This window comes from Pseudorasbora parva, chromosome 10 (genome assembly GCF_024679245.1).
Source record: "Pseudorasbora parva isolate DD20220531a chromosome 10, ASM2467924v1, whole genome shotgun sequence".
Taxonomy (NCBI): domain Eukaryota; kingdom Metazoa; phylum Chordata; class Actinopteri; order Cypriniformes; family Gobionidae; genus Pseudorasbora; species Pseudorasbora parva.
In genome coordinates this window covers 7,613,846-7,627,680 of record NC_090181.1, presented here as the reverse complement: position 1 = coordinate 7,627,680, position 13,835 = coordinate 7,613,846, and the positions used below count along the sequence as shown (strand labels likewise).

The window sequence follows — 13,835 nt, the reverse complement described above, 5'->3', positions numbered from 1 at the left end:
TGTCTGACACTTAACCTTTCCATGTTCTCTCTGTTAGTGTTGAGAAGAGTCAATGTCACTTTTGTGGATACTGTCCTGCGGCTGGAACACATTCCTGAAAATTCGAAAACTGGCATTGCTCTCGAACTCCGAATCAATAAGTAAGTTCTAGAGCTGTAACTAAATATTTTCAACTCAACAACATATGATTTCATTTTACCCATTGCCATGCTGTCTGTACATTTTGTGATTTATTTAGAATGGTTTACTGTGATGAGAGCGTGGAGGAAGGCTCCAGTGTCAATATCCATCAGCCTACTACATTTGCACATAAAAACCTCACTCTGGATGGAGCCTCTGTGTTCTGGGATGAGTTTTCAGAGTCCGCACGTGCTGGTCCCAAATCATCCCCCACTCAAACAGTGAGTTTATCTTTTCTGCTCTAATCAAAAATCATCTTGCTCAATTATAATAGTACATCCTAAGCCTAACTTAAAAAGTACAATTCTAAAGTCCAAATGTTTTCTATTCATTAAAGGATACTGAACCCAAGCTTTCACCGAGTTGGAACCCAAAAATCATCTGTGAGCCCCACCCTCAGTTCCCAGAGCCGGTGTCTTCCAGTACACCATTCGAGCCAGTGCAGGTGTGCTGCCTTAGTGGAAAACTGGAGCTGTCCGTGGTTCTGAAGCAAAATGAAGCTATGCCCGGAGCTAAGGTGGGTTCATGCAGCATACCGTATAGTTAATGTTCACTAATTTTGAATTCTAGCTGGCTATAAAGGTTTTGCATATATTAGGATCCTTTGTCACGGTGCTCATTCCTTGAGTAAATGTGTTCCACTACGTTTGACAACTATAAAGTATTCAAAAGCTTTTTGTATAAATTGTAAAACAATAGAAACGTTGTTCAAAATGGAAAGCAAAACTAATTTCTTTGTGTCCACCAAGTGGTATTTAAATTAATACCACTTGTTGGGATGTTTTCTTATCTAATTCATTGTCATTGTGATACATTTTTAGCTGTCTTATGCCGAGTTCACACTCCCCTGATTTTCAGTCGCCAACAGATTTTGCAAAATCACAGACAAATGCCTGAAAACAGAGGCAGATCAGTGCTCATTAAAGGAGTGTGTGTTATCAAAGACACAATCTGAGAGAATTGACAATGCATCGTTAATGCCAGTGAGATATTTGCCATGCTAAATATCTGGACCTGTCTGCGATTCAGAATTGCGATTCAATCCTGCTGTGTGAAGTGTTCTGTCCATAGACTAAAAAAATATGGACGTAGTGTCCGTGACGTCAGCCTTATAGGATTCCGATAAGCCGCTCTGAAGTGTAAAGTAGAGACGATCTGGCCGTTGCCATCTTGGCAACACGTCATCATGCGTCACGCCCAGATGACAGAAAATGGGCAAAGAGGCAGGATGTGGGCAGAGCTGAGTTGACGCAATGACTAACAGACAGAGGATAAATGGCTATCCATCTGTCAATCAAAGGGGCCACTCCCTTAATTATGCAGAACTTTAAGGTTTTATATAACGTAAACAAATGAGTTATAAAAAAATTCACCCCCCTCACAGTTGTCATGAAGGGCAAAATTATCTGTATAGACCAAAACCACAATTTGTACCAGGCTGTAAATATGTTTTTGTTTCTGCTGTAAAGTTAGGCATTGGGGCTCAATGAGATTCTGCTCTCTTCTGGAGCCTGTCCCTAGTGGTCAGTTGAGGAATTTAAGTTTAAATTACTTCTGTATTGGCTTCAAGAGACCGCAGGAGGTTGTCGCTTGGTTCTAAATGTAAACAAAAATTACATCGACAATGCTCTACAGCTAATGAGAGAACAAGATATAGGCGCGAGGCCTGTGCGTAATTGAAGATGAGCGCTCATCTTCTGAGGGCTCCCGCCCACCCTGCTTGTCTCTGTCGCTGATCCATCGTGCAATGTGCACACAGCAGAAACTGAATGCTACCTTAGATAGTTGTGCATTAAGTGTATTTCTAAATGGACAGAGTAGTCAAAAAGCATATATATATATATATATAATATAAAAATATTTTTATTTTTATTGGCTGTTCTTTTCACAGTTGGATATTGATGGACAGTTTGATTCTCTAATCATGTTGCTGTCACCACAACAAGTCCACCTCTTACTGGACATGTTTGGGGTCTTCTCCAGCTCAGGTGACTTTTATTTGATTTTTAAATAATTTTCTTTCATGATTCTGCCATATGTGGCCCTCATTGAATAAAGTGATTGGTAAATGGTTTCCAGTGAATGTGACAAACTTTTTTTGGAATACAGCTGGGCAGGAGTGGTCAGCAATAGGAAAGGACAGGAAGAGTCGGCCCATGCAGCAGGAAGATGAGTATCGCCTCCACATGGAGCTCAACCGCTGCCTGAAGAAAGACATCATAACAGGTGCCACTGACCAGGACCTGTTTGAAAGCCAGACCACCAGAACAGTGTCTAGCAGAGGTTGGTTTAGCACAGCACATCTTCTAGTCCATTTTGTTTTCATAAAATGTCTATATATCTCTAACTACATATTTAATTTGTCTCTTGTTGGTTGGACAGAGGACGTCTTTTTCTCTATGGCTGATATGGACATGTCACATAGCCTATCATCTCTGCCTCCTCTTGGTGATCCACCCACGGTGGATCTAGATTTGTCTGTAAATAGCAACTACTCCGCCTCCCTGGGGGAGTCGCCATCTGGAAATGTAACCGTAAGTCTTTGCTTTTGCACTGAGATGCATAATTATTGAATGATTGTCACCATTCATCAAAGATGAAGTATGTAATTTCTTAGACACTTGTGTCACTTAGCAGAATTACAAAAGTACAGCATATGTTGCAAATGCCCCTATTGTGTGTCACTCCTCCCCCAACTCAAACATCACAAATACAGCTCTTACGGGTGTGCGTGAAGGCATGTCTCAACAGGTTATAGTAGGCTGGTTATAAAAGTACTATTAGGAATACTTAAGTAATTAGGCAAGTCTGTCTAGATCTCATCTCATCTATAATAATTCAACGCATCTGTACTGGGTTCATTTTTTGACATGATGCACCACAACTGCTTGAGGCTGTCTGCAATAGACATGTCAAGTAAAATATATAAACTGGAATATATCTTTCTAAATAGGTGCTTGATGATGTTGTATTAAAGTGTCCATTGTAGTGCGTTGCATCGAAATGCTTTGTTGGCTTTGGTGTAATCTGTCAAATCTTTGAGGGTCTAAATGCAACAAAATTTGGCTTGCAGTCCTGTACTCGAAGCTGTATGTCTTTTCCCATGTAACGCATCAACCATGGTCTCTGACCGACTAAACCCCCTCGGGCTTAGCCTGCTATAGTAGCCATGACTCAAACTCAATCTATCAGTTCAGTTGGAAAGAGAATGACGGATATCAGCGTACCGCTCTCAATGTTTAGATGAAGTCTGGGGGCTCAATGTTTACAATTTTTTGGGGAGATAAACTCATGAATGTCATACTAATATCAGTCAATGAACAATAACCTGGGTTAAAAGAATGTATTTTTATTTTTAACATAAATCATACATACTTCAAAGTACTGCAAGTGTAAAACATTTATTAACATATTCCCTAGACGGTGTGGGATGAGTACATGGATGTTCCTAGACAAAAGGAGAAACAGACAAATGAGACACCGCAACTTTCCAGAGATTCTCAGCTTACCCACAAGATTCTACGGCAGACTTGTGAGTCCCATCATCCTCTTTATGATTTATGGTAATTGTTGACCCTATCTTTAATCAATGATATACCCTGTGTGTGATCTCTAGCTCATCCATCTAAAGGCCACTGTGATGAGTCTAGGCCCGAGCTGGTTCTCAGGCTGGCAGTGGGCAATCTCTGCCTGTCTGTCCTCCATATCGACCCCCTCCCACCTCCAGACTCCTCCCGCAGCCATCTTGCACCAATGGCTTCTGAGTTTTTCCGTATTCTGACTGTAAATCAACTCCCTGCTGGTGGTTTCCTCCAATCACGAACCATCTTTGATGAAGCCTGTCCACATGATCATCTCAGGTAAGCTTTCACAATGTTGGTCATATCTTTCTATTTAGTTGAACGTCACCACTTTTTTTTATATATCTTTAAATTCAGATTTGGTGGATGGCAACATCCCAACCCCTTTGGATGATATGTGGCGGAGCCCACTGGCATGTTTTAGCAATATAAACTCAATACAGAATACTATAAGGCTGGTAGCTTATTATTTTTTTATCAGCCTTCTTGCAGTGATCAGTAATTGGAAAATCTTGAATGGCTGACATTGAATGCGAGTTCACAAAAAAGATGAGGTGGGACAGCAACTTTGTATTAATTTTAATGCCGTCAATGCACAATTTCCTAATTGACTGGGAAAACTGGTCTAGAGGTAATTTAAACCTGTGGGTCATCATTACAATCAGTAAAGTAAGCATGTCAAGTCAACTTTATTTATATAGCACTTTTACAATGTCATCAACTAATTTCAGTTTATCATATAGCGACTATGTGGGCAGATCAGTGATATAGTTGATACAGTTAATTTAGTAATTCATTTTATTTGGATATTTAGTTGAAAACTTTGTGTCCCCAACTGAACAAGCCAAGCCAAGGGTGACACTGGCAAGGAACCAAAACACCATCAGGGCATGATGGAGAAAAATAAACCTTGGGAGAACCCAGGCTCAGTCGGGGTGCATGTTCTCCTCTGGCCTATTAACAAACACTATATGATTATTGTTCTGGTATCCTTACAGGTCAGAAATAAATATTAGATCAGTACATTCAAAAGTTTGAGGTATCACGCCAGAGACGGGTTTATTGAGGATGACGCTTCGATTGCACAATTATTAAATAGGAATATTTGAAAGGATCAAAGTTTTCAATATGAAGACTAAAAATAGAAAAAAAGGACCCAAGACAAAGCCTTGTGGAACTCTGTACTTAACCTTTGCTTATGTAACAGAAATGTTAAAATGCATTTTCCTTCATCTTCAGGTTCATTGGTCAGGGATTAAAGGTGACATACGAGCACTGCCAAGGCTCCAGTGTGCGTACGCTGAACACGGATCTCTCTCTGAGTCAGGTGGAGCTTTTGGAATGCCTGTACTCTACTGACAGCCACACTACAAAGAGTGGAGCCCATTACACAGAGGTATTTTATTGTCTATTAACAAATTTTGTATGTACACAGAATTATTTGACATAATAATTATCTTTTTTTTTCTGTGTCGAACTTTAGCTTCTTACGTTTGATGCCCCAGCCAGTAGTGAGTCTCCCCCTCCTACATGCCTACATTTACACTACAAACTTACAGAACGCAGAGGCCCGCAGGTAACTGCCTGAAATATTGCAACAACTTCTTTCACTTCTTTAGAAGTGTTGATGGGAGCTGATTAAAGTATTTCATCATACTAAAGTAAATTACCATATTATTATGTCTTTGAATATTCCATCTCATGGGCATCGGAAGCAAAAAAACCCCCTGCAAAACCCCTCCCCAAAAAAACAATTCCGGTGGGGTCCTCCCCTTGAAATTTTTTACTGGAGTAGATGTCATTTACATCAAGTACAAATAGCTTGCCTTGCTTACTAAACGTCTGGTTGGACCAGACAAAATTACAGAAGACGGCAATTTATTTAGTAGTTTAACAGCAGTAGTGTAGGCACATGGCAGAAAGTTGTGACGCATTTTGACCCTGGTGTTTTGACGGTTCTATGTGTAGGATTTTGCTGAACTCTCTCTACTCCCTTTCCCATCACACATCAGACCATTTATTTTCAATAAAAATAAAGAAAAAAATATTTGAAAAGTGGAAATCAAGCATCTAATGTGTGTTTTAATAATAATGTTTATCGGTTGGATAAACAGACATGCGCTGAATAAGAGATGATAAAAGTGGGTCCAATATCATTGGTCTTAAAAAGTGGGTGGTCTTGTCCCACCCTCATACAATGGTTCCGACACCCATGGTCCATCTATATTATATTTTATAATATAATAGTAGAGTTATTATAGTAAATTATTTATTGCACTATTGTGTTTTACTTTAAATAACATCATGGTCCAACGTTTTTTTTTTTTTTGTAAATCAGGGCGGGCAGGTACGCCTGAGTACTATACCTCGTAAGGCCGAATTGCAGGTGGAGCTGGGAAAAGTCCGCTCCGAGTGTGACGTCAGCATTGTGGACCGGCTCAACTCCCTACTCCAGCCTCAGAAACTAGTTACAACAGAGATGATGGCATCTCACATGTACACCTCCTACAATAAACATGTCAGTCTGGTGAGAAACATTAGTAACTATCTCCCTATACTTAATAAACTTTCTTTTCTTTTACTTGTATGTCATTTATTGTGGTTGTGTGTTTTCCTCACAAGCACAAAGCCTTTGCAGAGGTCTTCCTGGATGATAGTCGGACTCCAGCGAACTGCCACGTGTCCGTGTCAATAAATGCACCTTTACTGGTGCTAGTGGTGCGGTTTCCAATCCCAGACTTGCGCTCGGATCAGGAAAGAGGCCCCTGGTTTAAAAAGTCCCTGCAGAAAGAGCTGCTCCAGCTGGAGCTGGAGGATCTGGAGCTCAAGACGGAGTTCACTGGAGGAAACTCATCAGAGCAGAACAAGATGGAGCTCACTTTCAAAGAGCTCAGCGGTACTCGTTTATTAACAGATTCATCCTGATCATGCCATAAAATGACCTTAGCTTTGCATTTTGAGTGAATTCTGAAAGTAATTATTGAATGGAAATGAGGAATGAATTGAAATGTTCCTCTACCATCGTCCCCCACATACAGGATGCAGTGATGCTTTTATTCAGAAAGCTTCGCCACTTCTTTTCTAAAGAAGAGTAAACCATATTTTATGTGAGGTAGATTTGCAGTTTCTGTATAGTTTTCTTGTTTTTCGTTTTCTGTACAGAAACACGATGCTGTCTTTGCAGTATTATGACACCAATAGATGGTTTAATAGATGCCAGAAAGAGAACACCAATTTAGTATCAAAAAGTCACAAAAAACCTGATTCAAATAGTAACTTTTTAAATATGAATAAATGGTAATATGTACATTTTACAATTATGTCATCTATGCTGGCTAGATTTTTGCACCGTCTTAACAATTTAGTGGGAGATTCTTAAAATGTAATTTTACATTTCTTTTATTGCAAAATAAAACCTCATAACTTATCTAAAAAATATTAGAATGGTGTTTTTATATTTTTTATTACACAATCACACAATGTGTTTTCTGTTACACTAGGGTCATTCCAAAAAGACAAAGATCACCCTGCACCCAGGTTCTTACGGGTAGCTAACACCATGGAGGAGGACATGACATCATCTGACTGTGGCAAATTCGACTGGCCCAGGTAGACTGTGCTCTGCTCATAGTCATTCTGTGGCTCTTTACTGATAAAATTAATCCAGATACAGAAACAAAACTATTTTCTATACCCATTTAGAGTAGTTCTGAAGGTGAACCCCAAGGCTGTGCGCTCCATCTTAGAGCGTGTAACGGCTGAGGAAGATGAGGAAGAGGCAGACGGTCACTCACAGGAGGAAGAGGAGGAAGAAGAAGGAGCCGCCCACTCTTTGAAGGATGTGTGTGATTTTGGCAAATCTGAGCCATCCCCTTTCTCCTCACGACGTGTCATGTACGAGAATGAAGAGGTATGGAGATTATTTTCTATCTGAATTTATTACATAATATAATTAGGGATGTCAAAATTAGTTCGTTAATGCATGCAATTAATATTTTCAGTTTAACACGTTAAAAATATTTATTAGTATACATTTTTTTTCTGTCATCCTATTGGCTACGCTACGGTGTATGATCACTCTATCATCCATTCAAGTGCTATTAAACCATTCAAGCGCGATCAGATGCAAAACTTAGTACTTGTGTACTGGCACGTATGGCTGCATTGTTCTCTTTCACACTTGAACAGACAAAAATGCACAAAAGTATGCCAAAATGTCTGCTTTGTCGAGTATCCTCGTAAGTATGGTCTTAAATCAGTTTCATAAAGCCTTAAATGACCGTAAATAGTTGTGAGGAAATGGGAGGTGTATCCGAGTCATGTGCAGAAGGTCTTAAAGTGACAGTGTCTATTAAACCTGCTGCTGTAATTTCTGTCATTAATGTAAATCACAGAACAAAAGATTTGTTAGATCAAATATTTAAACTATACTATCTTTTTGTTGTGTCTACATTCATTTGGAGATTAAATGTGAAATTATTACACTATACAAATTTATTAACTTTAAATCATAATTTTTAATTTTTGTGTGAACTATCCCTTTAACATTACTCGCCCTCAAGCCATCCTAGGTGTGTATAGCATTCTTCTTTTAGACAAACACAGAGTTATATATAAATGTCCTGGCTCTTCCAAGCATTATAATGGCAGTGAATGGCAGTCCAATATTTGAATATTTTGAATCAGGATTTATTACAGAAAAATGTGTGATTAATTTATTTATTTATTGATAGACAGCTCATAATATAATATAATATAATATAATATAATATAATATAATATAATATAATATAATATAATATAATATAATATATAGGTAACACTTTAGAATAATGTCTAATTCGTTAACATTAGTCAATGTATTAACTAACAGTAGTAAAGATTAATTAATGTTGTAAGAAATATATTGCTCAATGTTAGTTAATAAAATAGAGTTGTTTATTGTTCATGTTAGTTAACAGTGTATTAACTAACAACTTTTGATTTTAAAAAGTATTAGTAAATGTTGAAATGAACATCAGCTAAGATTAACAAATGCTGCAGAAGTATTGTTAATGTTAACTAATTTTAACAGATAAAACCTTATTGTAAAGTGTTACCATAATATATAATATATTCTTAATCTTATTCTTAGTGTTAAGAAAAATATGCACCCATAATGGATCACCTACCCACATAGACTTGATAATGATATTTAATTATTAATCATGGGTGATAACTTTGCGCAGATGGTCATCCCAGGAGACGTGGTGGAGATGATGGAATTCCAAGATAAAACCATGAGCAACTCCCGCTACATCCTTGAGCTGTTTTTCCCTAACGTGCAGCTCTCTTTGCCTAATAAAGACTTTTATGAGAAACTACATAACAGGTAAATATTATTAATGCATGAATGAAACCACAGATTTGTCTTATAAATCTACATAATAAAACTTCATATTCATGTTCTTGTGAATTTCAGCTACCATGTGCTCTTTTTTTTTATAAAAAAAAAATATATATATTCCCCCCCCCACCAGGATTAATAATGATCTGCTGCTTTGGGAACCCACGGCTCCATCTCCCGTGGAGACGGTGGAGAACATCCCGTATGGCGTGGGTCTGTCTGTAGCCAGTCAACTCATCAACACGTACAATAAAGAAAGCTTCAGTCCGTTTAGATCTACTGGCCCTGAGGGTAAAGATCATTACTCCTTCTGCTCACTGTTTAATATCAGCCTCAGCAAAGATTTCTGAAACTATTACAAGCACTTGTTCATGGAAAGAAGTTATTTTCAGTTAATAATTCCATCTGACATCCTGTCTTTTGTTGTGGATTTGTTTCCCATTATGTGTGTGAAGAGGAAGATAGTGGTTCTGAGGAAGAGTTCCTGCAGTATTACACCCCTGCTGAACTGGGCTATAGGAACAGAAGGAAGAAGAGGAGTAAGATGCAGCCTAAGAACTCTCAGAGCCTCTTTTCCATCGTCCTGTCTGTTAACCACGGCCTGCTGGCGCTGCGCACACACTTAAAGGTACTACATCAACATCGCAAAGAAAGTGCTTTAGTATTGAGTCATTATATATAGCCATGGCTTAATGTAATAAATGCCAATACTTGCAGCAGGAGGATAATGGTGCGCTACAAAAAAAACACGGTGAATTCTGGATGGAGGTGAAAAACGGGACACTGTTTGGCGTGACGCAGCATGAAGGCTATAAAGACCAGCATTATGTCTGCTTCCACACTTCTCAGGCCTGCCTCTATCACCACGGTAAACAAAGCAGTCTGTTTGTTCTTTTTCAGTTAAGCTTTATAATGGTCTATATAGATTCCTGGTAAATTACTGTTATTGTGTTAACAGAAATATATGCTCCTACTTAATTTTTTTTTTGTGGTACTAGTTTGTATAATAATATTCGGTAACACTTAAGAATAAGTTACATTAGTTAATGTATTGACAAACATGAACTAACCGTGAGCAGTTCATTTGTTACTGTATTTGTTCATCTTTGTAAACATTAGTTAATAGAAATACAGCTGTTGATGGTTTGTTCATGTTAGTTCACATTGAATTAACTAATGTTAACAAGATTTTAGTAAAGCATTAGTAAATGTTAAAATTAACATTAACAAAGATAAATAAATGCTTCATAAGAACAGTTCATTATTAGTTCATGTTAACTAATGAACCTTATTTTAAAGTGTTACCTAAAATGCTTCAGCAAAACAAAAGAGATGGCTGACCGCACACTGAATCCGTCACACTCGGAGCACTGAGGATAGCAACCTGCTGAAACGTTTACTCCTGCTCCTCTGTTTTTAACTCGCTTGCACTTTGCACTTTATTGCACCATGCAATTGAAAAAATAAAAATGATATAGTTTCCTAGACTTTTAGTCTCTTTTGGATTCCGTGTGCGGTCAGCCATCTCTTTGTTTTGCTTAAGTCTACCCTTCTCTGGCTCTACGCACCTGAAAAAGAATCTTTCCTACTGAAGAGCGCAACAACCTTCTTTGATACCTAATATGCTTCTGTCATTATATCTCATATTGATTAAGTATGTATGATGACTTTGTGTTTTTTTTTTTTCTCCTTCAATGGTGTATCTAATTCCTCAGGCACGGTGGATGGTGATGCCCCTGAGTGGAGTGATAATCTGCCCTGCAGGATGCGTCCTCATTGGCTGGAGCCTGTTATGTATGCTTCTGAATCGACCCCAGAGAGGGCGTCTCCCTCTGAAGGGCTCAGTTTGGAGCCCCACAGCATGCTGTCTGTTGCGGTTAAAATATCCTCCCACAACACCGAGCGCAATGTCAAGGTAAGACGCATAACTGGCATAGACAAATGCTGTTGAAAATTACAACATAAATTACTTTAATTATCCAGGAAGGATGCATTAAATTGATCAAAAGTGACACTAAAGACCTTTTCTTACATTGTTACAAAATAATGCTATTTCAAATAAACCCTGTTTTGCACTTTCTATTCATCAAAGAATCCTGATTTTTTTTTTTTCTTCAAGATTTTTAATAATAAGAAATGTTTCCTGAGGAACAAATCAGCACATTAGAATGATTTCTGAAGGATCATGTGACACTGACTTTATCAATGACTGCTGAAAAATAGGTTTTGACATCAAAGTAATAAAAAATAAAAATAAAGTAAAAATATTTGATGATTTTTAATCAAATAAGTGCAGCCTTGGTGAGGATTCTTTTTACAAAGCATTAAAAAAAATCTTACCAAGTTCAAACTTTTCTGTGTAGTTTGTGTTTTTAAACTTGTAACTGGATCTGTCTGTGTTTGCAGGAGTTTCTCATTGCTATTGGCATGAGGGGAGTCACGCTGGAGCACAGAGTGGTGCCTTCAAGTCTGGGCTGGTATGACCAGGTAATAATAATAATATTATATACAAAACTTCTTGCAAATCACTTGAAATAAAAGCGCTTGTGAGCTTTGGAATGCTGGATTGCATCTTAAAAAGTTGCAGTGATAATTGAGTCAATTAATAAAAATCGGATTAATTTCTGTCTAAAGCCCTATTCGGACAGGACTAGTTTTCCAGGGGGACGTTAGAGAAATTCACGTTTCACAGAGGTACTTTGCAATTATTTTAATCCCATCCGAATCTGCCAAGTTAGTGTTTTTCTCACATGACCTCTGTAAAAATTCCAGAGCAAAATGACCTACTGTTTTTCGGCAAACTCAGCGGTCGTCTGAGAAATCTAATCCTGTCTGAATGCGACTGTCTGTGATTGCCTATGCTTCTGCTCGTGTGTTTTTGACCTACCTGAGCCACCTTTTGCGCACTGCCCTTCAGAATGCTTTCATTTCGTTTCAATATGGATGGTATTCAACGAAAAAATAACACGTACTATCAGTAAATAGAGCCAAAACTTTTTTTTTAAAATAACAGTATCAGGTAAGAGAAATTATTGCTCCTTTTTGCAATTTTATTATAAACAGCCACTACTATAAATTTGTTGAAGTTTACTTCTAATTAATTAAAATTATATTAACAAATAATAAATTAAAAGACATGTCGTACGTGATGCATGCAGGCACAGCACATGACTGTTTGTAATGGCCATGTCTAGAAAACACACACTCCCACCTATATAATATAATGATATTCCCATTAAAATCGGTGCATAAAATCACAGACATTGAGTGTTAAGAGTTGTATCTCAAATGTCATTTAGATACCGAGTCCTGTCTGAATAGGGCTTAAGACTGTAATTAATTTATCTGTGCCAAACCTTATTGGTTGTCTTTCCACTGTAGATAGTCGACTTTTTAAATGTGTCAGATGAGCCGGTGCTTGGCTACACACCTCCTTCATCTGTGTCCACCCTTCACCTGCATCTATGGAGCTGCTCTCTGGATTATAGGTGATGCATTTAGTTAGATGCAAGCACTATCTTTTCCAATACATCATCTATCCAGTATTTAAAGAGAAAACAGTGCCTCCTAAAACTGTTTGGGTGCTTACAATGGATGAATTTCATCGCATTTCATTCAAGTGTCATCTGCAAACAAATGAGCATCAGAACTATATTAAAAGCGTCTTGATTTTTAATGTGTTTATTTAGGATATAACAAACTTTACTGTAAAAGGTGTTTGTGATGTTTTAAAAAAAATAAATAAACTTGGTTTAACATTAGATTTTAGAATTCAATTGTCATTAACTGCACAGAATGCATTTATTGTGCTTTTCTATTAAAAGGCCATTCGATTCTAAGCCGTAGTTTTCTCTTTAGACCTTTGTATTTACCTGTGAGATCTCTGCTGACGGTGGAGACCTTTAGCATCTCCAGCAGTGTGTCTTTAGATCACTCCTCCTCCAGTTTGAGGTAAAAACTCAACGCATTGACGCAACATCAGTTGTTGACTTTTTTTCTTTTTCTGTCTATAACTGAACATTTCTTAGTTACTTTTCTCTATTCGTTTATGCTTTCTTCCCTTATAGAATAATTTTAGATGAAGCTGTATTGTTTCTGTCTGACAAGATCAACGCTGTGTCTGTTAATCTGGCACGAGGTGAGGAGTTCTACACGGCTGTGCTGTTTCAGAATATGTCTAAAAAGGACTGGCTTAACTTTCTTATTTTTGTGTTTTCAGACTATGTGCAGGTGGTTGATATGGGGACTCTGGAACTGAGGATAACTGCAGTCAAACCAGGAGCAGATGGCAAAATGGTATGAAAGTCCTTTTTAAAAGAAGTTGTCTACTCTTAGGCAGAATGCTTCAATGTCTTTATCTTGTGGCATTTATGTCTCTGTAGACAGAGCCAAGGTTTGAGCTGCGTTGCTCAAGTGATGTTATTCACATCCGCACCTGTTCAGACTCCTGTGCCGCTCTTATGAACCTTATTCAGTACATAGCCAGCTATGGAGACCTACTGCCCCCTTCTGGACTGGAGGCCAAACGCAGAAGCACTAAACAAAGGGTGAAGGTCAGTTCAATTGAAAATCTGCCTTAACGGGATAGGTCACGTAAAAATGAAAATCCCCATCTCAAGCCATCCTAGGTGTGTATTACTTTTTTCCCCAGCTAAACACAATCAGAGTTATATTAAAAAAATATCCTT

At 38.0% G+C, this 13,835-nt stretch overlaps 1 protein-coding gene across 1 annotated transcript in view; it reads left to right on the top strand.

Annotated features, from left to right (window-relative positions):
- Positions 1 to 13,835, top strand: part of atg2b (autophagy related 2B) — a 34,491-nt gene that overhangs the window by 6,855 nt on the left and 13,801 nt on the right. The window contains exons 5-29 of the mRNA XM_067454987.1: positions 38 to 140; positions 239 to 401; positions 518 to 697; positions 2,072 to 2,168; positions 2,290 to 2,463; positions 2,563 to 2,714; positions 3,601 to 3,712; positions 3,797 to 4,040; positions 5,001 to 5,157; positions 5,245 to 5,337; positions 6,100 to 6,288; positions 6,384 to 6,657; positions 7,262 to 7,370; positions 7,464 to 7,671; positions 8,990 to 9,132; positions 9,281 to 9,438; positions 9,603 to 9,775; positions 9,865 to 10,015; positions 10,863 to 11,062; positions 11,554 to 11,634; positions 12,529 to 12,635; positions 13,006 to 13,098; positions 13,215 to 13,285; positions 13,367 to 13,443; positions 13,530 to 13,700. Of these exons, the coding sequence (XP_067311088.1) occupies positions 38 to 140; positions 239 to 401; positions 518 to 697; positions 2,072 to 2,168; positions 2,290 to 2,463; positions 2,563 to 2,714; positions 3,601 to 3,712; positions 3,797 to 4,040; positions 5,001 to 5,157; positions 5,245 to 5,337; positions 6,100 to 6,288; positions 6,384 to 6,657; positions 7,262 to 7,370; positions 7,464 to 7,671; positions 8,990 to 9,132; positions 9,281 to 9,438; positions 9,603 to 9,775; positions 9,865 to 10,015; positions 10,863 to 11,062; positions 11,554 to 11,634; positions 12,529 to 12,635; positions 13,006 to 13,098; positions 13,215 to 13,285; positions 13,367 to 13,443; positions 13,530 to 13,700 (3,680 nt within the window). The remainder of the gene's footprint in view (positions 1 to 37; positions 141 to 238; positions 402 to 517; positions 698 to 2,071; positions 2,169 to 2,289; positions 2,464 to 2,562; positions 2,715 to 3,600; positions 3,713 to 3,796; positions 4,041 to 5,000; positions 5,158 to 5,244; positions 5,338 to 6,099; positions 6,289 to 6,383; positions 6,658 to 7,261; positions 7,371 to 7,463; positions 7,672 to 8,989; positions 9,133 to 9,280; positions 9,439 to 9,602; positions 9,776 to 9,864; positions 10,016 to 10,862; positions 11,063 to 11,553; positions 11,635 to 12,528; positions 12,636 to 13,005; positions 13,099 to 13,214; positions 13,286 to 13,366; positions 13,444 to 13,529; positions 13,701 to 13,835) is intronic.